Source organism: Terrapene carolina, unplaced genomic scaffold (genome assembly GCF_002925995.2).
Source record: "Terrapene carolina triunguis isolate 2854851 unplaced genomic scaffold, T_m_triunguis-2.0 Scaffold25, whole genome shotgun sequence".
In the NCBI taxonomy this organism is placed as follows: Eukaryota; Metazoa; Chordata; order Testudines; family Emydidae; genus Terrapene; species Terrapene triunguis.
The window spans coordinates 3,432,542-3,460,352 of record NW_020664376.1 but is presented as its reverse complement, the minus strand read 5'-3'; the positions used below and the strand labels follow the sequence as shown (position 1 = coordinate 3,460,352).

At 40.4% G+C, this 27,811-nt stretch overlaps 1 protein-coding gene across 1 annotated transcript in view; it reads right to left on the bottom strand.

Annotated features, from left to right (window-relative positions):
- Positions 1-27,811, bottom strand: part of LOC112110509 (cohesin subunit SA-2-like) — an 84,093-nt gene that overhangs the window by 50,644 nt on the left and 5,638 nt on the right. Inside the window, exons 3-12 of the mRNA XM_029911252.1 lie at positions 24,368-24,541; positions 18,752-18,836; positions 17,705-17,851; positions 15,630-15,726; positions 13,098-13,174; positions 10,153-10,224; positions 5,490-5,694; positions 3,396-3,556; positions 1,891-1,964; positions 1,101-1,224 (exon numbers count right to left, since the gene is read on the bottom strand). Of these exons, the coding sequence (XP_029767112.1) occupies positions 1,101-1,224; positions 1,891-1,964; positions 3,396-3,556; positions 5,490-5,694; positions 10,153-10,224; positions 13,098-13,174; positions 15,630-15,726; positions 17,705-17,851; positions 18,752-18,836; positions 24,368-24,417 (1,092 nt within the window). The 5' untranslated portion in view covers positions 24,418-24,541. The remainder of the gene's footprint in view (positions 1-1,100; positions 1,225-1,890; positions 1,965-3,395; positions 3,557-5,489; positions 5,695-10,152; positions 10,225-13,097; positions 13,175-15,629; positions 15,727-17,704; positions 17,852-18,751; positions 18,837-24,367; positions 24,542-27,811) is intronic.

The window sequence follows — 27,811 nt, the reverse complement described above, 5'->3', positions numbered from 1 at the left end:
GAGGGGTCATGTGGGTATGTATACTACATGCTGCCAAAAGAATCCTGCAACTTAAATGCGCCCTAAAAGTCTTTGTGGGAGAGGGGGTTGTTATTGAAAGACGTTTAACCACTGCTTGTATAGTTATAGCATGAAACACAAACAACGTGATTTGTGCGCCCTCTGCTGGCTTTGCAGTTAACTAAAATTCTATTCAAAGAATTATGCGTCATCGTATATAATCCTGATGCAAAAGAAAAGCATTTATTTGGCATTTATACAGCAGCTATATAAACTCATTTTATCTATTTTAAAAGATGCCCTACAAAAGTAAAGTACCATTCCCAGTAATAAACCATTCACACAAATACTGCCTCTGCCGGCTATTAAGCACACACTGGTAAATTTGAGAAAAATATGTTTTCAGGTTAACTTTATAAAAAGTTAGACATACTACGTTCATCTGTGCTCTAAAACAGGGAAACTGCTAAACAGAAGAGGACAAAAGCCTTGAGGGTGAGGGGGAAAGAAAAGATTATTTGGAAGATTTTAAGAATATAAGAGGTAATTAAAAGAAATGGAACTATAACAAAATAGTTGAGATTTTAAATAATATTCTCCAAATGTTCTTATAGCGCCACTTGTTTTCCAGTTCAGAAATAAAGAGTATTATTGTCCCTCTCTATGAAATAATATAATTTAACAAAGTAACAATTGTCAATCTTAAGATATTTTACCCTACCTCTAAAATTGTACATACTCATAGAGGATGTATTCCATGTCACCATTTAGCAAGGATAGGTTTCAAAGTCAATCTACCCAATAAAGTAAAACATTGCTCGAGGTCACATACATATACATCCAGCAAAGCTCTACATACACACACCATGGATCAGTGCCACACAGCTTTGTGCTTAGGATGGATAAAAGTAAGTGCTCTCTATTACTTAGTGCTGTAAGATGAGTTTTAAAACAAAACGTAGTATTGGAGGAGGGGAGACTTTTTGTCCATGTAAGAATATACAACTCTAAATTGTTTTAACTTTTAGAATAATTTTAAAAATCTTGAACTAACTTTCCTTCTATGGGAGATAAAGGCAGGAGGAGGAGAAAATCCTCACCTTATCATACAGCATCCATCCAATATATTTCAAGTAACTATCATTTAAGAATGTATCAGGGTACATTTTCATCCAGCTGCCAATTTCTTCAATGCAGATAGCCCGGATCTCAGGAATCACATCACTGTAAAATTACAAAACTGTGTTATAAACACATTTATAAATACCCAAAAGATATCAGGTTAATTATTTGCTTTTCCCAGCAGGAGATCAAGAGTTGCAGATATACATGCAATCCTGAGTAGCATCGTAAGTATTCATTCAGTAACTTTTAAACATGTCTTTAATCTACAAATCCCCTACAAAGAATTTGTTAGTGTTTGAAAAAACCCTGTTAACTACACAAGTTCCATATTACAATTATTTTGAGGGTCTGGAAGGTCTTTCAACCATAAACTCATTACTCTGTAGCCAGGGGGAAGAAGCAAACAAAGCAGTGGAGAATGAGGGTACATAATGAGGGGGTTACTTTCTAAGCCTAGGTGGGTTCTTTCAAATAATTCAGTATTATGTGCTTTTTCAGAACAAATTTAACTGACCCTTGGATATTCATCTTGATTTTAACCTGGACACTTTGCATGAGAGTTTCTTATGGGATGCATGTACACTGTACAGACTTATTTTTATTCCTTTCTATTCTTTTTCAGTGAGGGAAGTTAGATTTTCAACTCATCAGGGAAGGGACAGTTGGCTCCTATGTGTTAGTACAATATGCAGCACACCGGAGTCCAGTCTTGATTAAGGCCTGTGGGTGCTATTTCAAAAGCATATGAATGATAAATATTCTTACCGATATCTCTGTAAGAATGTCCCTTTGAAAATAGCATTCATCATATTCTCTATTTCCAGCGGTTTCTGTTCATACTGAAAATACCAAAAAAATTGAACCTTCCAAGTATGGAATATGACAAATCCCCTTTATATTACAGGAAATTCATACCAAGTTAACCACATTCACTTTGTTAAACTGGGTGCAAACCCCTAATGTTTTCACAATTCATCAGTACAAAAAAATGAGTCTGTCTACATTAGGGATTTGATTTGGCGCATCTACATCAAAAAGAAATGTCATTGGATTTCAACTATGAATCCAAGTACTAAGACACTTCACATAATATATTGGTTGAGGAAAAGAACCTTGTTCTAGCAATACACAGAAGGAATAATACATGCCATTACACAACTAGTTTGCATGTGTAAGTCTAAGTTGCCTTTGTAATACACTTGGACATGTTGTAGAAGAAAAGTCAGAAGCTGGGAAACCCCCAGAATACCTCTGGATGAAGTAGTCCAGTGTGCACCTTGACCAAGCCCTGAAAACTTGGTAGAGGTCTTCAGAGACAATAGATCATTTAGTCATAATCTATCATTTCTGTTTAATAAAGATACCATGAAGGTGACAAGTAACTTCCCATCCCACCCCCCCTCCCCCGGCCCTCTGATTTGCCCAAGAGACCAGGATCAGGAAGCGAACACTTGCCCTGGTCTGTCTCTCCTGTCCTACCCAGCCACCTTTCACAATTTGCCTCTTCTTACAAATACAACAATTGTACCCATGAGGGAGTTCAAAGATTACATCCGAGGTACTTGGTTGCAAGCTCAGTGGGGCAGGGACTCTCTCTCACATTTGTGCAGCAAGAAACTATGCCAGCAACTAAAAGATAATTTTCCATGGTGCAGGATGCTGCATAGACAGTAGGAGAGTCACAAGAGGCTGTCTGGGTGACAGGGAAGGAATAATGGAGTCTGGGCAGCAGGGGACAGATGAGCCATAGTTTAAATTGCCGTCACATGGCATTTTAAGAATCCTTTGTTCATACAGTGACAAATTCCAATATCTTTGGTCAAATTCCAGAGTACAATCTGAGCAAAGACCAAAGAATTTGGCTCATGGTTTGTGGGAGCCCAGTTTTGTGTGTGCATGCATGTGTATGAATAGACACGAAAAAATTACCAGATGGGCACAAAAGAGATGCCAATTCACCAGCTAGCCACATCCCCAATTTTGAGAGGCTATCATCAAAACAGAGACTTCAAAGAATACTACGCACTCTACTGCTGCATAATGACTACAGCAAGTAGTAATACGCAGATCAGTTGTGTGCGGCATGTCTGGAGTGCTTGTCAGTGTAGCACTGAACCTGGTAAGTGAGAACTGCTTTGCAATCTATCATTGATGATGCTTAGCAAATATCACTCCCCCTATTTCAAAAGTGTCAGAAAAACATGTGTAAGTCAGCAGCCAGAAAAGAGCCACCTCTATTACTACATCTTCACCCAACCCAAATAACAAACCTGACCCACCTCTTTCCTTTTTCTCTCTAATTGGTCCAGTCTCTGATTGGCCCTCTTGACAGAAATCCTGTTCTTCTCCACTTGATACAGCCTTTGAGCGTTACATTTGCTGACATCAAGATTTAGATTTACTCTTACAAGTGCTGTCAGAAGCTTCACCGCTGAAAAGGAAGAGAAACCAAGTAAGTGAGCCTTAGCTCAGTGGTACACATTATAAAGTATATTCAACATGTTAAAAAACACAAGTGTACTGGTCAACCCCAACCCTGCTGAGGTTGTAAAATCACAATCCAAGGTAAGAGCAGCAAAAAGGCAGATGTTGGGGTAATATTTCATTTAAATTTACTACTTGGTTTTGAAACAAAAGGGTTGTCAGAAGATGTTTTATTCTACTCCTGGTGATACACTTCTTTGGTCCAGGTGATGTTGCATGTTGCAGATTTCCTCCTTAATTTTGGACAACAATCTAGAGCTATAGGATAAGTGCCTTCCTCAGATGTGAAGAAATATAGTGAAATCAGTGCAAGAGCTCAAGACCACGTGAGCCAGAGTCTGGTGGTCTTTATGAAACAGTACAAAGTGTGTCTACTTTTGTTGATTCAGACCAACAGCTAGATTTCCATTTGTCAGTGGGCAGGGATGGCAAAGGCAAAAAAAGGGGGGGAGGGGCTGTGCTGTGACCAATTGTTGGCTTTTTTAAAAGTATAAACTCACTTAGATACTGTCATGCTGTGCGTGATAAGCAAGCTACAAAGGTATTCATTTTAGTAGGGGTATCATAAAAAACCTCTTGAATGACACGTTTCTTAGGACAGGCCTCATAAGTTTTAAGATCCTCCCTTTTATACTAATTATATTCATTCAGTGGGGGTGGAAGGAAAATTAGTGACAGAAAACTAACAGTGAAAAGCAGCTACTGCTTATGCATAACTTCCAGTACACAGCAGAATTCTGAAGTTAATTATCTCAGCTGTTAAAAAAGATTTTGCTAAATATTAAAATGTAACTGATCTACTTTACAGATAATCTACATTCCAAGCTTCCTCTTCAAACAAGAATTTTGGGGTGCCAGAGATACTCTTGAACGTATTTTAAATATCTGTGCTTTTCTTAAAGCCAACAGGGTACCTACCATGTCCAATGCTTCCAAATTACATGCTAGTATATAGGCTTGTTTGTTAGACTTGGATAGAATTTTGGGTTTGACCTTTAATACTCTTACATTTTATACTAATATGTGTAAACAAAGGACAAAGACTGTGTATGTTGCTTTTACCTAGTCAGATGGGTTTGTTAGTACAATGGGAGCAGATAAGAGCAGTTAAAGTGTTACTCGAGAGCACACTTTAAGATTGTTTAAATCCCTATTTTAAGGCAAGGTTACGCAACCAGTCAGGAGGGGCAAAGGGGATTGGGGGGGGAAGGTATAAAACACTAAAAGACAAAAGAAATACCTGTCCCTGACCGTAGCACAACCTCACTCCTCACCCCTCCCATGGGATACAAAAGAGGTGGGACGAAGACCACAGACCCGCGACCCCCCCCCAAAATGGCACATTACCATAAATTGTAAGGGGTGGACTGTGGGCATGCACTGCAAGTATATTTGGGCCTGCTAAGGAGGAGGAGGTGGGAATAGGGAATGGGAATGAGACACAGGCAAGGATCTACAGCGTCAGAGCTGGGAAGGGGGACATGGGGTAAATGCTCTGCGGTGTCAGAGCTGGGAATGGAACACTGGGAAACAGACACTGCCGGCGTGTAACGTTATGGATATGCTTGCTTGGAACTAACCCGAATCAACATCACATTGCCTGCACCTCGGACTTCTCGTCTTCTGCTTTCTGTCTGTGTGACAACTACCAAGGGAGAGGGTGAAGGGAAAGCCCTCTAACAACACATATATGCAGAAGGAGATTATTAATACTACCGTAGCATCCATAACGTGCTAAGCACTGTTAATGTACAAAGGAAGACAATTCCTGCCTTGCAAAGCTTACAGTCCTTTTTACGTTTGATCAGTTTTGTAAACACACGAGTCACCAAAATCCACAGTCTCTGATGAAAACTGACAGCAACATGAGTTGTATTTACCTGCTAAAGTGCTGGTGTGCCTGAATGCTCTGACCCTGGAGTCTGCTAACCCTGTAAGCAGTGAGATGACTGTGTCCATCAAGTAACTATCATAGAGGATGCTGTACTGGCACTGCTGGATTAACACTGCAGTGAACTCACAGAAATTGGCCTTGAACTTCTTCCAGTAGGGTCCCGGTTTGATGAGTGGATAGTCTCCATTGTCCTTTATTAGAAGGAAAAAATAATTATAAAAACTGAATGTCTCATTTACTTTTCATTTGTGCTATTTGTTTACTACCTGCATTTCTCCCACCTGAAATAGTGAAGAAACATGTCCAATTTCAGTTTGGTTTCAAGTGAGATTCTCATCAGTGCCACATGGAGGTACTCATGTTCTAGAAAGTCCTGATGCTAACCTTTACCACCATCAATGGGCTGCAGCCTGACCATATTAGAACTCACTGTGACATTCCCCAGAATGCAGTCTGAACTGCTGGACTTCTGTGTCCATTTAGCTCTCCAGACTGGGATGCCTTTTACACTGCTTTGCTGGTGAACAGCAACCCCTCCAGGCTCTGCTCACACATACCCACTCACATGTAAAATCACTCCCAGATGAATACAGGAAAGCCCAGTCCCAGCCTTGATTCCCCAAAATGTGTGTCTTGTACTGCTCAGTAGCCTCCTGGGCAGTACAAGCTCATAGATAGTTTGTCATTCCAACACTGGGTAATGATTATGCACCAACCTTGTTGACCTAAATAGAAATTTCAAAACACTTCAACCAAAACACACTGGTTTAGATAAAACAATAAAACAAGTTTATTAACTAGAGAAAGAGATTTTAAGCGATTACACTGGTCTACAATTTTTGAGAAGTCGTCTGCTTCAGAGATAAAATTTGCTATTTATTATGTATTTTGATGTGCTGAATTCAAATATGACAATTAAAACAACTGATTGGCTACTGTTTCTAAGATATTTAAGTTTTTACATTTTATGTCTATGTATATTGTGTAGATAGTAGAGTTTTAACCATAAATTGTAAACCTAGGTCTTTTCATGTGTTCATGGTTGCTTTACATGATAATATTTCACCTGTCCTGTTTATGTAACACTTTAAAAATCAGCAAAAGGGTTATATAAATAAAATTTATTATGAAACAAAAGGCAAAAAACTATTATGTACATAGTTTAGTCCTATTCAGTGTCTACTCGGCGCTTCTTGGCTTGTCTCTTGTATTCATTAAATGGAGCATCTCTTGTCACTCTCCAGCAATAGTCTGCAAGCATTGATGGGCTCCATTTGCCCTGATAGCATTTCTCCATTGTTGCAATGTCCTGGTGAAATCGCTCGCCATGCTCATCGCTCACTCCTCCGCAGTTCGGTGGAAAAAAATCTAGATGAGAGTGCAAAAAATGTATCTTTAGTGACATGTTGCAATCAAGGCTTTTGTATGCCTTGAGGAGGTTTTCCACCAACAACCTGTAGTTGTCTGCCTTGTTGTTTCCGAGAAAATTTATTGCCACTAACTGGAAGGCTTTCCATGCCGTCTTTTCCTTGCCACGCAGTGCATGGTCAAATGCATCATCTCGAAGAAGTTCACGAATCTGAGGACCAACAAAGACACCTTCCTTTATCTTAGCTTCACTTAACCTTGGAAATTTTCCACGGAGGTACTTGAAAGCTGCTTGTGTTTTGTCAATGGCCTTGACAAAGTTCTTCATCAGACCCAGCTTGATGTGTAAGGGTGGTAACAAAATCTTCCTTGATTCAACAAGTGGTGGATGCTGAACACTTTTCCTCCCAGACTCCAATGACTGTCGGAGTGGCCAATCTTTCTTGATGTAGTGGGAATCTCTTGCACGACTATCCCATTCGCAGAGAAAACAGCAGTACTTTGTGTATCCAGTCTGCAGACCAAGCAAGAGAGCAACAACCTTCAAATTGTCACAAAGCTGCCACTGATGTTGGTCATAGTTTATGCACCTCAAAAGTTGTTTCATGTTGTCATAGGTTTCCTTCATATGGACTGCATGACCAACTGGAATTGATGGCAAAACATTGCCATTATGCAGTAAAACAGCTTTAAGACTTGTCTTCGATGAATCAGTGAACAGTCTCCACTCATCTGGATCATGAAAGATGTTGAGGGCTGCCATCACACCATCGATGTTGTTGCAGGCTACAAGATCACCTTCCATGAAGAAGAATGGGACAAGATCCTTTTGACGGTCACGGAACATGGAAACCCTAACATCACCTGCCAGGAGATTCCACTGCTGTAGTCTGGAGCCCAACAGCTCTGCCTTACTCTTGGGTAGTTCCAAATCCCTGACAAGGTCATTCAGTTCACCTTGTGTTATGAGGTGTGGTTCAGAGGAGGAGGATGGGAGAAAATGTGGGTCCTGTGACATTGATGGTTCAGGACCAGAAGTTTCATCCTCTTCCTCGTCTGACTCAAGTGAGAATGATTCTGGTGCATCAGGAACCGGCAGTCCTTCTCCGTGGGGTACTGGACGTATAGCTGATGGAATGTTTGGATAATGCACAGTCCACTTTTTCTTCTTTGACACACCTTTCCCAACTGGAGGCACCATGCAGAAGTAACAATTGCTGGTATGATCTGTTGGCTCTCTCCAAATCATTGGCACTGCAAAAGGCATAGATTTCCTTTTCCTGTTCAACCACTGGCGAAGATTTGTTGCACAAGTGTTGCAGCATATGTGTGGGGCCCACCTCTTGTCCTGATCTCCAATTTTGCAGCCAAAATAAAGGTGATAGGCTTTCTTAACCATAGTGGTTATACTGCGCTTTTGTGATGCAAAAGTCACTTCACCAGTTATCTGCACTGTTCACACAAGTACGCGGCATCTCTGCTCACTTTGGCTAAACAGAAATGTGTCCCTTTGCAAAATCAAACACTGACAAATAAGAGAGCACGACACTGTATGATTTCTAGAGCTGATATAGGGCAATTTGTTCAGCAGAGTGATGTAAGCTTCGTTAAGATTGCATCATCCATGACTTCTAGGAATAACATGATGCAATTCATATCATGTATGACGCAATACCAGCTTCAGATTGTATCATTCATTGTTTTGCCTAAAAAGCAAGTACTGTCCAAACCCAGTCATAGATTTATTCATAGATCCAGTCAAAGATGTATTTTAGTCATTTCTGGTTTAAATTGAGATCCCTTCCCTTTATAACTCACTTATCCTCCGCCATTCCCAAGTCAAGGGTCGTATATACTGACCCAATAGCATATCTTGAAAACTAGAGTCAATCAACAATTTTAAGCATCATTTTCGTTCTCAGTGACCCAGAATTAGTAAAGTTTGACTACATTTATTTCAGAAGCATTTTGGCTGTAGAGCAGTGTTACAAGTGATAAGGCCTAGAAGTCAGAATTGGTTACAAAAGAAATAAAAGAATAAACACACAATAAAATTCCTAAACGTTACCAAGGCTAACAGGTTTAAAGGCAAAAAAGGAATTTCTCTCACCAAAAGCTTACAGCAGTCTATAATGGCTAAAAAAAACCCCGGCCAGAACCACTCCCCCAGTTCAATGATGCTTCTTTTGTCTTTCAAGTGATCTAGCTACCACCGTTGAGATGGAGGGGAAGAGGTGATGTGGAGGTCACTGTCTCTTATTTTTATATCCTCCTCTCTTTAAGGATTTACCCCCTTCTCCCCCCCCCCCCCCGGAGTGTAGACAGGGTGTCACATTCACTTCTTCCCACAATCCAGTAGATAGCTGCAGTCAAGAGGGACACTGTGGCTAATTGAGAGTAAAACTCACAGGGGAGTGGCAATCTATTAAGGAACTCTACCATTGCAGAGCAGAGAAACACAAATCATGCCATGGTTAGGATACAATGTAAGACTTTCTGCATACAGTACATGCAAGCCTTCGTTGAACACCCATCTTTCCTGGAGACATAACAAGAAAACCAATTCTAAGAAAGAGGCACAGATGATGGAGGGCCTGGTCCTTTGGGATGGAATTGCTAATATCTGTGTACACCTCACTATGGTGATGGGCACATTACAACATATATAGCACGATGCTGCAAGCTATTTCTGATATCAAACATCGAAGATAAATAGTTTTTGTTTTTATACATCCTACTGCAATTTTCTTTTTAAAGTTGCAGAAATCTCTATTAGTCTTCAATTTTGTAAAGGATTATTTTAATGAAACCTAAACTTTGAGCCACATTTCACTTGACACTGGCCCTTCCAAAATATTATCTAAAGAAAATAATTTTTTTAAGGGTGCGCATGGGGAGAACACACACATAAGGAAAGCCAAGTAGGCTAGTGGGGTGATGGAAGAAAGCACAGTTGGATACTGTTCAAAATCGACACATTCCATTCAAACAGATGTTTGAACACCATATGCCTACTGTATCTCACATAGGGCTCAATCCTGCAAGGTAATGAGCATTTTCAACTCTTGTAAAGCCATTGTGTGCTCAGGTTCTTGATAAATGGGGTCCATCATACATCAAGAACATTTATTTATTTAAAGCAATGCTAGTCACACAGCCAACACTACTGCACTTGATTTTCACCACTGTACCACTGGACTGCACCATTAAGTACAATTTTCACATATATGCAGCATTTGAAATCTTTACTTCCAGGATATTCAAGAAATGCAGCTATTTACCATGTCCACTGGCCAAGTAACAGTCAGAATCCAGGGATAGGCCATAAATTTCTTGTATTGCAATCCTGTTTCCTAGAATGCAAGAGACAACATTATAAAAGCTTTTGATGAAACCGAAGAAGTGATTCTGAAAGATTTTACATACATAAAAGTACCAATTGTGTATCATGTTTTAAGATGTCATTTAAACTTGAGACTGTATACATCTCACACACATGCACACAATCTAATCCCCTTTTATTTGGCTTGTTTTTAGCTAAAACCAATGTGTACTTCAGTAAAAGACATATGCAGTTTTTATTTAAAAACTGGTACTCTTGTAATAACAAGCAGTCAGTGCCAAGTTTCATTTAAACATCATGTACTGAAGTGTGCAAGCTATAATCTTTACTGTTTATTCTGAGAGACAGCATCTGCTTCTCCCTTAGAAATTTAAATATGTATCAATCTGCAACATTCAGTTATTTGAGCCAACAGTGTGCTCTTGTTGCCAAGAAGGCTAACGGCATTTTGGGCTGTATAAGTAGGGGCATTGCCAGCAGATCGAGGGACGTGATTGTTCCCCTTTATTCGACATTGGTGAGGCCTCATCTGGAGTACTGTGTCCAGTTTTGGGCCCCACACTACAAGAAGGATGTGGAAAAATTGGAAAGAGTCCAGCGGAGGGCAACAAAAATGATTAGGGGTCTGGAGCGCATGACTTATGAGGAGAGGCTGAGGGAACTGGGATTGTTTAGTCTCCAGAAGAGAAGAATGAGGGGGGATTTGATAGCAGCCTTCAACTACCTGAAGGGGGGTTCCAAAGAGGATGGAACTCGGCTGTTCTCAGTGGTGGCAGATGACAGAACAAGGAGCAATGGTCTCAAGTTGCAGTGGGGGAGGTCTAGGTTGGATATTAGGAAACACTATTTCACTAGGAGGGTGGTGAAGCACTGGAATGCGTTACCTAGGGAGGTGGTGGAATCTCCTTCCTTGGAGGTTTTTAAGGCACGGCTTGACAAAGCCCTGGCTGGGATGATTTAGTTGGGAATTGGTCCTGCTTTGAGCAGGGGGTTGGACTAGATGACCTCCTGAGGTCCCTTCCAACCCTGATATTCTATGATTCTATGATTTGCTATTGTGAAATAGCTGACCCCCAGGAAATGTCCCAATTCAAGGGTAGGCAAATATGTTCACGTTTTCAAGTCAGGGCAAGCCATATTTCAAAAACCTAACAGCTTAATCAGTCAATCCCAGTTTCACATGAATTTAGGCATTCTTTGGGGATTATCATCTTTAAAAATATAGTTAAATTATATTTTGAAAATTCACCACACTCTGGATTCCAATGTCCTTTAGACAAGGCAAAACCCTCATTGATTAGTGTGCATTTCAAATTGCGCTAAAAAGCACATCCGTGGTGGATCTGAAATGGTTTAAACTTGTTTTAATGTTTTCAATCACATTGTATTTTGAAGTTGCTGGGCAGCCCCCTGAGCACTTTGCTGGCAAGAGACAGTGAGCATTTTGGCCCTAATCCTGCAAACACTTGCTCACATGCTTAACTTTACTACCATTAATAGTTCCATCATTTCAGTGATTTAACAAACTGCTTAACATTGTCCTCGTCCTCAGACGTGTTATCACGTTGAAATCTTTTCTCCATTTCAATGGGACTACTGAAGGTAGCAAAGATAAACATATGTGTAATGCCATGGGAACACTACAGACTTCACATGGCATAGCTATGTCAGTCAGGGGCATGAAGAAGTGTGATTCCCCAATACAGCTGTGCCAGCAGAAGCTTCTGCCATGCGTCTGATGAAGTGGGTATTCACCCACGAAAGCTTATGCTCCAATACATTTGTTAGTCTATAAGGTGCCACAGGACTCTTTGTCGCTCTGTCATAGATGTTGCTAGAATGCAAAGCTGTGCTTTTACTGGTATAACTGGTTTCACTCGAGGGGGGTTGGGGATTACTATATTAGAGCAAAGTGCAGCTTTGATAGTATAGCTGCACCAAACTAGGAGTGTTCTGACAGTACAGAATACTGGTATTCCTGTACTGGTAAAGGGTTCCTCTTTTAGGCATGGCCTAGGTGTTTGCCAGATCAGGGTCATTATAAAGTAAAGCACAGAATTCACTCCAGGACAGTAAAAGGTCTCAAATCCAAGATGGATAAAGTCAGACTTTTCAATTTACTGGTATCTCAGAGCAGGGGCTTAAGGAGGGATACGAATAAGATGAGGGTGGCAAACTAACTCAGAGAGCAAGCATGGAAAAAGGCACTCAGAGGACTGTGAGATAAGTGGCAAAAGAGAGTGGAGGTTGGCCTCATTAGCCAGGCAAGAGTGAGGGGTGAAGGTGGCACTTTAAAGATACAGTTTTCTAATAAACGTCAGGGAATAAAATATCCTCTCTGGACCATGATCGGACATCATTAATGCATATTATTATTGCTCTCACATCAAAAGAACAGCAATGTAAATTGATATCAACAAAATGGGAAGGGAAAACAGTTTAAGTTCCAACTGACAACTAGTTTCAACAGCTCCCCATCCATCCACATTATGTATTTTTAAAGGCACCTATCAACAAGGTACCAAAGCATCATGTTACCCGCAGCCATGCCAGACTGTATTTATCATTATTAGAACATCTTAAGAGGAAAAATACTATGCCCCCAATTTATTTATTTTTATTGAAGAAGAGCTAGATGCAAGACTTGGGAAGGAAGCAGGGAAGCATTATGAAAACACTGAAGACAGGAATACTCTGTTTCAGCGACTCTTCTCATTCCAGAAGTGCATAAAACCTTTCCTACAGGGGAAGAAAGAGGGAATGTAGGCTTCAATGAGCGAGAGAGAGGTACTAGACAACGAACAGTATTATCCAATTTTCATATTAATAGCCATTGCTTATTCAAATGAGCCATATGAAGCCATCATTTCATGTTGCAATTACCTCATCAAATGTCTCCGTCATTTTTTGCATTACATCATTGTTGCACAAACTTTGGAACATCTCAGCTGTCACCATTCCTAGATAGATGAAATTGAAATATTTGGTAATTAAATGGAAATACTTTGCCATACCATATATTAAAATTTCAAAAATAATAAAGTCCGTACTATAGTAGTGGCTTTGACCTAAATCCGTAAGTGCCAAAAAAAGTAACCCAAACTGTTCTACTTGTTTTTGCATTAGTGCAGGTTGACAAATAAATAGGTTATTTGCAGCTGATAACAGTGCACCAAAATTCAGCTTCAGCGGAGGGGCGGGTTCAGTTTGGTATCAAACTGACACCAATTTCTGTTTGTTCATCCACTTGTATACCTTAAATTCCTGCGTTGGTAATATTTTATGATAGTGGTGCTTAATAAGCCATTTAACAGAACAGACTTTGTTCTGTTCACTGAAGCAGATAAAGTCTACAAGATTCCAACCTGAATATCCAGAGGACATGGGAAACAGACTAAGTTGCCATTTGTTCTGTAGTTGTAGCACCAGAAACTAAGCGTGGTGCATACAATTCAGTACTTGAAAGGGAGATCACTAAGGAACAACTGGGTGCTGCAGAAAGTAACGTTGGTGCTTCAATGGATGGCACCATTCCCTCCGAATCACGCCTAAAGAAACACCTCAATATGGTATAAAGCGACACTGTGCTGCAGAAGGTGCTAGATTTCAGATGAGATGTGAAACTCTTATCCATTGATGATCATGGGTCCCATGTCACTTTTCATAACAGCAGGGGTATTAGTCCCTGGCTCAAGGAGAAATTTCAGCTGCAGAAGTTATATTCTACATTGTATTCTTCTTCACTTCCGATCTGTGACTCTGAAGCTTCAAGCTAGCTACCCAGTTGTCTCTAATAGAAGTTGTCTGCTTTGGAAATAATTATTACTTAGACTCACGATCACCCTGTAGCAAGTAGATAGAAGGAAGAGAGACACATTGTTCCTCAAACAACTGAAATGTGAGACTCAATTTGCTAGTACTTGTAAAGTACTTTCAGAGCCTCAGATAAAAATACTAGGTGAGTGCAAACTAGTATTCTGAAATCAACAAAAATCTTGAACAGTCATGAAAAATATTTTTCTCAAAAATCAGTGATTTTGTAAAGATGTGTGGACACGTTTCAGAGTATTAGAGTGCTTGTTACACAAGAAGGTTGAACCTGCAGCCATTATATGCATATAATGCTCAATAAAGTTAAGGGGAGTTGTGTGCCCAAAGCCTGAAGAATTTGGCCACTGACATCCTCCATCATTAATCTTGATATGTCTAGAGCCCATTAAAACAAACAATCCACTTCTGTATAAGTGATCTATTATAAAGGCAATTTCTGTCCAGAAGAAACTGTCCAGCAAAAGGATATGCCTATTGTGACATTCTGTATCTTGGGGGAACACCCTGCACCCCCATGTTCATCCTTATAATATGATTGTGTGGTATCCAATGCAAAGTTTGTCATGTTGGGTGTCTTCGGAAGGCTCATGATGCACTGAGCATTGTTGTTATAGTAATGTTATGTTACAGGTTGTAATTTCATGTATGTAGTTATGAGTCTGAAAATGTATCCTCATGGCTTAAAACAAGCCCAGGCAAAACTCTCTAGGAACAAAGGGGCAGTTCACACCTCATCAGGGCAAGTATGGGACAAACCCAGCCCAGCCTCACAGGAACAAAGGACACTCGCCAAGGCAGCAAAAAAGGATCTGTTGAACTCTCAAGTGAGTCACCCCCCGTTCCCTTGGTCAGTCAGGGACTACGATGAGGTAATGCTCACCTGACCCTGAAGGGGGGGGCAAAGCCAAGAGGGAAGAAAGAACATGATAAAAGGAAGAGACATTTGCCATGCTCTTCTGCTGTCTTCCACCTCCATCTACAGACCTCACCACCAAGTGACTGAAGCGCTGATCGAAGGGGAGAGTATGGCTGAAGGGCAACCAGCCAGCCTGTGGTGAGAAGCATCTAAGTTTGTAAGGGCACCGAAACTGTTAAGATCAGATTATAATGCGTTTTGCTTTTATTTCATTTGACCAAATCTGACTTCTTGTTCTTTGATTTATAATCACTTAAAATCTATCTTTTGTAGTTAATACATTTGTTTGTTTATTCTACCTGAAGCAGTGTTTTTGGTTTGAAGCGTGTCAGAGACTCCCCTGGGGACAGCAAGCCTGATGCATATCAATTTCTTTGTTAAATTGGCAAACTCATATAAGCTTGCAGCGTCCAGCGGGCATAACTGGACACTGCAAGACAGAGATACCTAGGGTTGTGTCTGGGACCGGAGATATTGGCTAGTGTCATTCGGTTGTACAATCCAAGCAGCTTACATGCCAGAGGCTGTGCATGAACAGCCCAGGAATGGGGGTTCTCACAGCAGAGCAGGGTAAGGCTGGCTCCCAGAGTCAACGATTGGCGTGACCTAGCAGATCACCGATCCAGATAACACCAGGGGAACATCACACCTATATGATACTGAATTACCTTGACAGCCTGAGCACTGAATGTAGAAGTTGATCAGATCTAGAAGTGCCACATCTCGATCTTGGATATAAGCTTCAATCCAGTCATCTACCACAGACTAAAACAGATTACAGAAGAAGAAAAAAAACAGTGATCAAAGGCTAAACAAGGTGTGATATGCTCCAGCCTGGGAAATTCTTAATATAGTATGTCTTACACTATTCTGTCACTAATAGTTATAAAAAATAGATATCCGGAATAAGTTGTCCACCATTTGGTTATGGCCACAACAGTATGTGTGCACACAACTCCTTCTGAAGCAAAGTAAACTGTTAGAACACTATTCCCAGAACTGCACACTCCCCTATATGCCAGGCTAGAACAAACTCAGGCTATGCTAGAACAAAACAAAATAGCTGCTCTCAAAACAACGTTTATATCAAAATTCTTTCTTAGAGTTTCATAAACAAAAGGAAATAAAAAAGGTAGTTGGGCACCATCACTAATCAATATCATAAATATTTTACAAAATTCATATCATACAAAGATGGTTACCAAAATGTATTTGAGAAGTTTACATATACTGTATCAGCCAATAGAGACAGGGTATACTATAAACACCGGTATTAAAGAAAAACAATCAGCTTTTTTTTTTTAAATACTTCTATCTAAAGTTTGCCACTTGCTGTTGTTACAGACAGCACCTAAGATGACTATAACAAAGAGATGAGGAAAAAAAAGTTTTACTTTCATTTAATTTCATTCATTCCGAGGCCAGAAGGGACCATTGTGACCATCTAGTCTGACCTCCTGTGTAACACAGGACATAAAATTTCCCCAAAATAATTCCTTTTGAACTAGCGCTTACCTTAAAAAAAACATCCAATCTTGATTTTAAAATTGCCAGTGATGGAGAATCCACCATCACCCTTGCTAAATTGTTCCAATGGTTAAATTACTCTCACTGGTATGAATGACAATGAAGAGTCACTGGGCTAGGGAGAGTGAGAATGATGCTTTAGCCTGGTGGTTAGGACTCTCACTTAGGATGTGGAAGATTCAAGCCCAAACCCTATTCCTGGGACTGCATTCAGTGAAACAGCTTCAACAGAAGAGCCTGAGACCCCCTTCCACATACCAGAATATCCTACAGCTCTGTGGGTAGGGCCCTGACTTGAGAGGTTGGAGATTCAGGTTCAAATCCATTCTCCAAATCAGACAGAGGGGGAAACTGAACCCTGGTCTCCTACATTGTAGGTGAGTGACATAAACACTGGGCTAAAAGTTATAAGGAAAGTAGCACCACCACCTTCCCACCCCATTTTGTGAAGCTAGACCTGTAAGAAAAAGCTATAAACATGTCTTTCGATCCAAAATGGATTTTTTTTTTTATTTGGAAAAAAAAAATCACAATTTTCAGATTTAGTTAAACCCAAACCAAAAAATTTTTCCAATTTTTTCTAAGGCCAGTGAACAGAATGTAGTTTATTTGCCCAGCTCTAACTGTAAATTTAAAAAGTGGTGACCCTAAAGCCCTGATTCTGCAAGATGATTAACCTGTGTGGACCCTATGACTGAAGCCGCCCACTGAAGTTAATGAGGCTCTTCATGGGAACAGAGGTTCACCTTCACGAAGCACTTTGAAAGACTGGGGCCTACAGTCCAGAATATATATTAATTTAAAAAGGTGTGGGGGAAGCACTTCTTTGATTTCATAAGGATTTCTTCAGCACAGAAGCAACTTATTGACTATACAGGGAAACTAGGTTTTGAAAAATCAGACGCCTTTTTAGGTGCTTAAATATTGCTTTTGGAGCCTGGCTTTAGGCACCTTTTGTTTGGAAATCCCTGCCCAAGTTTTCTCACTCACTTCTTTCACAATTACAGTAACCTTGTTACTTGTAAGTCTAGGATTAAAAAAAAAATTCACACAAGTGTCATTTTTCAAATTGACTGGATAACAAAGACTACATGAAGACTCAACAGATTTCAAAATTAAACCAGAAATTCTTGAGATGTAATTAACAGAAATCATTATGTGCCCATTTCCCCTCCCAGCAGATAGAATGTCAATTCAGTCCAGGAACTGAAAGTACCTGCATTGCCCTCTTGCCCATGCTGACCACTTCAAACAATGTAACTGCTTCAACCACTTCTCCATTCTGCGGCTGGCTTGGCCTTCTGCTCCTGGAAGAATTTCTTCGTATGCGTGCACACTGTTCTTGGACCTTCCTTTTCCCTCTCTAAAATCATTCAAGAGAAAATGTGTAACCATAAGACAACTAATGGCCAGCCAGACAAATGCAGGCTCCCTGGATGTACAGTGTTCTGTCCTCTAGCAATATGTGCCTGTTACTCCCATTACAACATTTCCCCAGGATTTCATAGAAGATATGTGTAAATGTTGTCTGACTGCCAGTGTAGGGTGACCAGAGAGCAAGTGTGAAAAATCGGGACCGGGGGGGGGGGGGGGCCCTTATAGGTGCCTATCGAAGAAAATGCCCCAAATATTGGGACTGTCTCTATAAAATAGGGACATCTGGTCACCCTATGCCAGTGGCAAGGAACTATCAAGTAGGGCAGTATGGGGATGGGATAAAGAAGAGGATATGCCAGGTGAAGCTTCCCTTTGCAAGAACATCCTTAAGTAGGAGAGCATAACTGGTGAGCAGCTGACAAGTGGTTGCCTCTGAAAGGGCATGGAGCAACAATGATAGTTATTTCTGAATGAGGGTTTGGTAAACAAACATGGAGGCTTGCCTACTTGCTTGCAGGATAAGCACTGCATTGGCATTAATGTTAGCTGCACATACTGTGCATTTAAGGAGGCGTATATCCCAAAGAGGGTTGCCAACCCTCCAGGATTGTCCTGGACTCTCCAGGAATTAAAGATTAATCTTTAATTAAAGATTATGTCATCTGATGAAACCTCCAGGAATATGTCCAACCACAGTTGGCAACCCTAATCCCAAAGTGACTTGATTGTGACTCCTGATGCCAACAGAATTTTGGATCAAATTAGCCAGGGAACGAGAGGTGAAAGGCTCTTTATCCCCATTGTCAATGCCATGCAATATCCCACCCACTTTTATCTTATTCAGTGTAACAGGCTACCAATTTATATAATGAAAGCATGAACTCACTGGGGTTTGCAAGTTGCCATTCCTCAGACAGCTGCCACTCTGTACAGTGGACTCAGGCACAGTCTCATCATGGATAGCATTTTCTCTGGAGCACAATAAACAGAAAATATTGAAGGGTATATAGGACTTCTCTTGTGAACAAACTGATCTGCACCCAAATCACAGATTTTCAATGTCCCCACAACAGGCCAAGTGGATTTCAGAGCATAGGAAATTAAATATTAAGGGGTCAACATTTAGGAGGAAGATAAAGCATACTCGTGGCCTATTTTACCTCTGCATAATCTGCATGTTGGATTTTGAAGCCGTTTGACTAATCTGCTATGAAATGACATCTTTTCTCAGCATTTTCCACACTGAACAATATGCTTTAGCAAAGGCCATTTCTAAGCTGTCTTAAATGAACTCATTGCCTACCAGCAGACAAGGAAAGATGGGAGAAAAGTTAATAGGTACGGTAACCACTTTTCATTCTATAATTATACCTAATTTGAAATTAACTTTTAATCATAAAGAATAGGGAATCCAATTATTTTTCACAACTAAGAAAAGTGACTACTTAATGGGGAACAACATTCATGGAGAATATCACATCAGTGACAAAGTCACTATCAGTGGTATGTGACAAGAGTCCCATCAAAAGTATCTGAAATTTTCAAGATTCATGGATTTTTTAAGGCCAGACAGGACCATTAAATCATCTAGTCTAACTTCTTGTGCCATGGGCCACAGACTTTCATCCAGTTACTCCTGTATTAAGGGCAATAAAATACAACAGTGAAGCTTACTGACTTGTTAATTTCCTTAGAACCCCTACATGGAGCAAATTTGCACCCTGCTCCTTCAACTAACTCTGCAGTCTGCAGAACAAACCCCTGCAACTGCATAGAGGCAGTTGAAGAATTGAGGGTCCAGTGTATTTTATTGGTGATAATAAATGGCAGGTTTTGTTGAAACACTTAAATTTACTTTTGGACCTACTGGGCTGCTCAGTATCAGCAGAATTAGGCCCTCACTGACTGTCACATAGTTTAAGTATCATTCTGCATAACACCCATGTCCTACAAACATTTATGCACGGGCTTAAGTGAGTAGCTACATTGGTTTCTATGTGACTTCTCACCATAGTAAAATTAAAAATGTACATAAGTGTTTGAAGGATTGAGTGCTAAAACAGTAATCCAGGGTGAGTAAGATCTTAGGTAAATTTTACTAATTTAGAAGAAGTTTGACTGTAGAGAGATGGATTATAGGTAATAGCCAAGTCAGGCTGCTACATGCAAGAATTATTAAATGTTTCTCTTTGATTTATTATTTTCTGAGCTGCAGACAGTAAGTGGCTCAGCCAAATTCTGTTTAAACCATTCTAGTTCAAAACTGCAGAAGTTAAAAACCTAAATATACATTTAGCTTGTTCTTCCAACACATACTCTTTTTCCTGATCCCAGATGGATCTTCCCAGACATTAATCTTTTGTAGCCCACTAACTAATTAAAAAGATTCAAGATACTGTGCTTTGTTTTGTTCTTCTACATAATTAATTTCTTTCTCCCTTGATTTTGAAACTGGGTGTAACATTACATAGCTAGGCTAACACGTTCTTACTTGTGCTGTTTTACTAGACCACCACCACAGGGCGTAGCCAATCACTTCACTACTTGCCCAACCCATTTTCTCACAGTTAAAATACTTGTTATAATGCTCAATATAATTTTGAACTATTGCCCCCCAATTCTTCCCATATAATGTTACATTAATATATTTGTACCATTCCATGGTCCAAAGATGCCTAGGCACATTTCACAGCTGCTATAATCAAATCCAGAAGTAATACAGTTCTTAAATTATGGGAAAAGTAAAGATCTCATTGTAGGACAATTCAGCCCAGGTCTTGTCTGAGCATGCAGATTACTACTTCTAAGAACTGTTTAGTATTCAGATCAACTAGAACTTTATATCATGCAGATCTTTCCCAGGCACCTCACGGAAGCCTGAAAGGTGATCTACAAATAAGGCTCATATGGGAAAATTATCTCTGAATTCAATAGTGTTACACAAGGGATGAATTTGGCCAATGGCATTTACTTCACAAAAGTGCCATAGGCCTTCCACTAACTAGGCCATGAGGAGCAGCCATGCAAAAAATACTGAAGCTCCAACATTTTAGGTCACTTGAAATATTGGGTTGCCTCTGTTCCCACTGCACTATGATGCCACAGAAAGCACCATGCTGTAATATAACCCCACCAACCTAGAAAGAGTCAGTAACATATCTTTGGGCATATTGCTCTGTTTTTTAAAAAATGATTTGACAAGAGCAAATTACATGTTGCATACTTTTCCTTCCCTCCTCCTTTCTATTATCTGTAGGGTTTCTATTTAGATTAGAAATTCTTTGGGGCAAGGACCCATTATCTTGTATGTGCAATAGGCTCCTTACAGATCTCAACGCATTATACAAATGATAAATTTTAAAAACACACCCAAAAAACACACAAGGAGAGTCTTACACATGAGTCATATTAGGAGAGTACCAACTGACCACAGCAGAAGTCAGAAAGAATACACCTCAGGATGAGGTAGGAAAACACCCTCTCATTTAAACAGCAACCCAAAGAATCAGTAAGTGTTCACCATCCCACACCAGGTACGGATTGGTATTAGTTCCAGAAAGATGATAGCCTATGTTCAAGCTCCTCTAATCTGCTTCCTGCCTTTCTTTATCCTTCAAGGAGGCCTGGAAAATCTCTCCCATTCACCAGATGTTCACACAAACAGTTTGCACACATTAATAAGGGACACAATCTCACATACTGCTGGTCTCCAGGTAATTCCTTTTCCTCAGAAAGACCTGGCCACTCTGGCTGTACTTCAAGTGGATAAGCAGTCTGTAGCTTAAGCTTCCCCTTTCCCTCCCTGCTCTTCCTCTCTCTCCCAGGCAGACTGATATCCGGTTCCTTTCAAGAATAGTAGAGAGCTTCCCTAAACCATCTCTCAAAGCCTGGTTTTTTTTTTCTTTTTATATCTTAATCCCATCCTACTTATTCCCTTCAGCCATAGGATCCTCACTCAAATCTTGACATTTATGGCAAGTGTTTTGGTCTTCAAGGGAACAGCAAAGAGCAACATATCTGCAGGCCACAGTAGTCTCTTTCTGCCTGGCCCAATGTGGGGTTTATACACCCAAACACACAATAAAGATAGAAAGCTATATCAATCAATAACCACCATAGTTTTCGGTTTTTTTAAACCAACATTTGGATTGTTTTATGAAGCTATGGTTCTTCCTGATTGATGTGGTTATCTAGCTTTATCTGTGTTGGGAGCAGCACATAATCTACTTTTTAGTTTCTTGAATTGTTCTGGCAGTCTTATTGTGCATCCCTTAAAAAAACATTTTGATCTTTTTTAATCCTTATATAGTTTTTCTCTGTGATGGATTGCGAAGCTCCTCTCTTTTCAATTGTTTTTGTTTATTTTGGTACAAAAATTCCAAACTACAAATTAAGGCTAAGGCCGAGATCCTACAAACTCTTAAGCACATGCATAACTTTTCTACAAGACTGCTCACAAATAGAGTTATGTATATGCTTAACTATCCACAGGATGTGAGCCGAAGTAATGGAAACTATACCATATGGATCCATTTAGCAGACACTGCTGAAGTAAATGAAATTTGCCTACATTAATTTTATTTGCACATCTTTAACTTTCTTTGAACATATGTTATAAGCTCTATCCTGTCTCACCACAGCTGTATCGGAGCAACTTGAGAACTATTATACCTGGAGTTACCAAGGAAGAATGACACATATAACATAAGAATGGCCACACTGGGTCAGACCAATGGTCCATCTAGCCCAGTATCCTGCCTTCCAACAGTGGCTGGTGCCAGATGCTTCAGAGGAAATGAACAGAACAGGGCAATTATTGAGTGATACATCCCATTGCCCGATCCCAGCATCAGGCAGTCAGAGACTTAGGGACACTGAAAGCATGGCATCGCATCTCTGACCATCTCAGCTAACAGCCATTGATGGACCTGTCCTCCATAAACTTATCTAATTCTTTAATACAGTTACAGTTTTGGCCTTCACAACCACCCCTAGTAATGAGTTCTGCAGGTTGACTGTATATTGTGTGAAGAAGTACTTCCTTTTGTTTGTTTTAAACCTGCTGCCTAGTAATTTCATTGGATGACCCCTGTAATTTTCAGGATCACCTCTGGAGACTTTTTTTTAAAAAGGCATCACATGAATTATCCTTCAATCAATTGGTACAGAAACTGATTTAAGTGATAGGTTACACACCAGGTTAGCAATTTCATATTTGAGTTCCTTCAGAACTCTTGGGTGAATACCATCTAGTCCTGGTGAGTAATTACTGTTTAATTTATCAATTTGTTCCAAAACCTCCTCTATCAACATCTCAATCTGATACCTCAGATCTGTCCCCTAGAATTAATGGCTCAGGTATGGGAATCTGTCTCACATCCTCTGCAATGAAGACCAATGCAAAGAATTCATTTAACTTCTCCACAATGGCCTTGTCTTCCTTGAGTGCTCCTTTAGCACCTCGATCATCCAGTGGCCCCACTGATTGTTTGGCAGGCTTCCTGCTTCTAATGTACAACAGAAGCCCATTTAACCGAGCCTCCATTATTATCCAGCTCTCCATATTAACTGAACATCCAGCACACAAACAGGAATATGGGAAACTGACATCACCTCCATGACACCACTACTTTTTAGCCTTGTAAAAGGACTGTGACTACTAAGCGAAAACACGTATTACTGTCAATGGATGCTAAAATAGAGATTATTAATAAAATAAAAAAGGAGAGTCACTGACAAAAATAGCACAACAGTATAGAACTGGAGAAAACACAGAATCAAACATTAAACACAATGCCAAGCAAATTCTTAAATACAGCACGAAGAATTCTGATCTAGGTGAAGCCCTTTATCAGTGGTGAGAGAGGAAGGCATTCCTATTAGTGATCCTTTACTATGTGAGAAGGCTAAGAGCTTTAATCAAGCTTTAGGAGGAGATGCTGGTTTCTCTGCTAGTCAGGGATGGCTCAGTCAGTTTAAAAAGCGTGACAACACCCAACAACGAACAGTCACCAGGGAAAAGCTGTCTGCCGATTTGGGAGTTATTTCTGACTATCAAAAAAAATTGCAAGGTATCTTAGCCAAGCACAACTTGTCACCGGAACAAGTTTATAACTGTGACAAGACTGGCTTGTATTGGAAGATATTGCCATCAAAAACACTTAATACCAGAACGTAAAGACCTGTGCCTGGCTACAAACAAAGCAAAGAATGTTTAACAATCCTGGCTTGTGCTATTGTCAGTGGCACACACATGCTCCCATTGACTGTCATTGGTAAAGCAAAGAATCCATGTGCACTTTAAAATGCACTCATGGATGCTTTGCCCGTCATCTACAAATCACAGGGAAAAGCACGGATGGACAGTGCTTTGTTTCATGATTGTTTTTTTTGAAACTTTTGTACCAAGCATATGGGTTCATCTGAATGAAGAAAACATCCCACCAAAAGCTATCTTACTGCTAGACAACACACCCGCTCACCCTGACAACGGAGGGCTTACCTCCCAAGATGACCCGATCTTCTGTTTTTTTCTCCTTCCAAACGTAACATCTCTTGTGCAGCCTATGGACCAAGGAGTGCTGGAGAGTCTAAAATGGCACTATAAATGGCATCTTCTTAATCAACCACTGATGTCTGATGAAGCATCTGAGAATGAAGGCAACATGTTGCAGCACTGGAAAAAAATCAGTATCGAGAATGCTATATATGGAGTTGCAGAAGCCTGGAAAGACATCCCTGGGTCAAGCTTACAAAAATTGTGGAAAAATCTGTGGCCTGCAGTTATTGCTAACACTTAGGACAGTGAACTTGCAGCTGCAACAGCAACATTAGCAGCTGAAGAAGAGATCAATGCATTTGTTGACCTCCTCCACAGACTTCCTGGCTGCACAGAAGTTGACAAAGATGATGTTGCAGATTGGCTTGAAAATGATTGATGCTAATGACCCTGGCTATCAGTTACTGGATGATGCCGAAATCATGCAGACTGTACACTACAGGCAGACAGTGATTATGAAGCTGAAGATTCTGCCAAGGAAGAATTGACAGAAAAAATTTCTCACTGCAATTCTGCAACAGCAGGAAACTTCTTCCTTCCGTACTTGACGCAAGAGCCCGGTACTAACCCCACTGAACTGTGGTTAATGAAGCAACTTTGTGATCGCACAATGAAGAAGAGAACCTCTCATCTAAAAAACACTGTAAAGAAGGGGGCTATGTTTTAAGGCTTGAATTTATCATTTCTGCATTTTTAAAAACTGGTACTCTTCACTAGCAATAACTGTTCGTGCAGGCAGTAAATAAAGAAGGGAGCTATGTTTTAATGCTTTGTAATTATCATTTTTGCATTTTTTAAAAATTGTACTGTTTGTGATGTTACGAGTAAACATGCAAAACAGAGATGGTGCCTTCTGTAACATTAGACATAATGTTCAGGGTTAATGACTAAAGAGTGTAAAAATGATCAATACAACTTGTTAAATACTCATGTCGGTTTTCCTGTTAATAAATGAACAAAACATTGTTTGTAAGAACTAACGGTTTGTATATACTGTTAAATAGATTAAAAGGGGGGTATGTTTTAATGCTTTTTCTGGGAGGGATCAGCTGGTTTAAAAGCAACTCCGCATCTTAAAATAATGGTGTGAAAGCTCTTTGCCCATTCTCCTGATTATCTGAATTTTTGATTCTCCGATCTGGTCCTCGTCCCAATTAGATCGTTACATTTTGCTGTTAGTTTTTGTGTCTTTTGCTAGTTACTTCTAAATGGATTATCTCCTCTCAGATACATGTGTGCAACCCCCATTGATTTCAATGAGGCTGCATACGTGTAACTGTGGGCAGATTGTGGTATGACATATTATGAAAGTGCCCCAACCTTTTGAAGTGCCCACAATATCTATCATTCATTTCTACCTAGGTTTCTACTTCAGACAGAAATTTACTGGAAAGAGCACTGGAAGGCAACAAGACCTCAAAGCAAATTCTTGTCAAGGAGTGGTGGAGATGAGTGCATCTCCGAGCTCCTGTAGAACCCAAATGAGATGACAGCACCCTGGAGAAGACCTGTTTTGGAGGTGGTGAGATCAGCAAGTACCTGATTAAAATTTAGGTTCAGCTAGTGAAGATGCAAAAAACACATAAGAACTGCACAAAAGTTTTTCTTCTGAATTTAAACAATTTTGCCTGTTTTAGTCTTGTTGTTTCATTTATCCATTCCCTATATATTCCTTGACTAAGGTTTGTAATGGTTGTAAATATTGTTATAAATCTAGTCTGCATTTTCTCCTTACACAGCGATAGTGTTGCTTGTAATATGAAAGAACATAAGAACTGCCATACTGGGTCAAACCAGTTGTCCATCTATCCCAATATCCTGTCTCCAACAGTGGCCAGTGTCAGAGCTTCAGATGGAATATCTAGAACAGGGCAATTTTGGAAAGATCCTCCCGTCTTCCCCTCCCAGCTTTTGGCAGTCAGATTTAGGCCACCCTGAGCATGAAGTCATTGATGGATCTATCCTCCATGAACTTATCTAGTTCTTTTTTTAACCCAGTTATACTTTTGGCCATCTTAACATTCTATGGCAATGAATTCCATAGGTTAGCTGTGCATTGTGTGAAAAAGTATTTCCTTGTTTGTATTAAACCCACTGCCTATTAATTTCATTGGGTGACCCCTTGTTTTTGTATTGTGGGAAAGGGTAAATAACACTTCTCTAGTCGCTTTTTCCACACCATTCATGATTTCATAGAGGTCTATTATACTCCCCCTGGATTGTCTCTTTTCCAATCTCAACAGCTAATTTAGAACCTCTCATTTTGTACGTATAGTTGGGATTATTTTTTCCAACGTAAATTACTTTGCACTTAACAACATTGGATTTCATCTGCCATTTTGTTACCCAGTCACCCAGCTCTGTGAAACCCTCCTGTAAGATCATGTCTACATAACAGAGTTTGGTCAACAAAAGTCAGCTTTCGTCAACAAAACGGTGGAGGAGTACACCCTGAAATGCTCCTCCTGCTGATTTAACTCTCTTGCAATGCCAACATAATAAAATCACCTGGACGAGAGGCATAGAGCTTTTTGCGACAAAGTTAGAGCGACACAATGTCAGTGTAGACACTGTGTTATGTCACCATACATGGTCTTCAGGGTGTGTCCCACAATGCCCATCACGGCCACTCTGGTCACCAGTTTGAACTCCGCTGCCCTGCAGCCAGGTACACATGCATGCGTCCCTCTCTCTTTAAAGGCCCAGGAATTCCTTTAAATTCCTCTTCCTGTTTGTTCGGCACGGACGGCTCACATAGTATCTTTCCAGCTGACCATGCTGGCTTTCCACAGCAAACGCTCTCCCGCCTGAAGTACACCGGAGTTATTGGATCTGCTGAGTCTGAGGAGAGGCAGCTTTGCAGTCACAGCTCTGCTCCAGCCGTAGGAACTTTGAAACCTATGGACAGATTGCTTGTGGCATGGAGGAGAAGGGGCATGAAAGGGACATGCAGCAGTGCCGTGCTAAGATCAAGGAGCTGAGCCAGGCGTACCAGAAGGCAAAGGAGGCCAACTGTCGGTCTGGTGCACTGCCAAAGACATGCCATTTATTTACAAGGAGCTGCATGCCATCCTCGGTGGCGACCCCACCTTCACCACCAAGAGCCCCATGTATACTTAGGGGGGCTGGAGACAGCAGCCAGCAGATTGTACCCTGAGGATGAAGTGGTGGATGATGAAGTGGAGTTGGAGTAGGAGATGGGACAGGCAACTGGGAAATCCATTGGCGTGGTGAGCCAGGGCCTCTTTTTTAACTTTGGAGTGGTCTAGCCAGTCTCAGCACTCCAGCTCTGGTGTCCATGACACAGAAAAGGGAAGCTCTGGTAAGTATCCACTGTGCTTTGATACTGCATGAGGTAGCCCTCTGCTTTTTTTCCCCAGGGTAGAA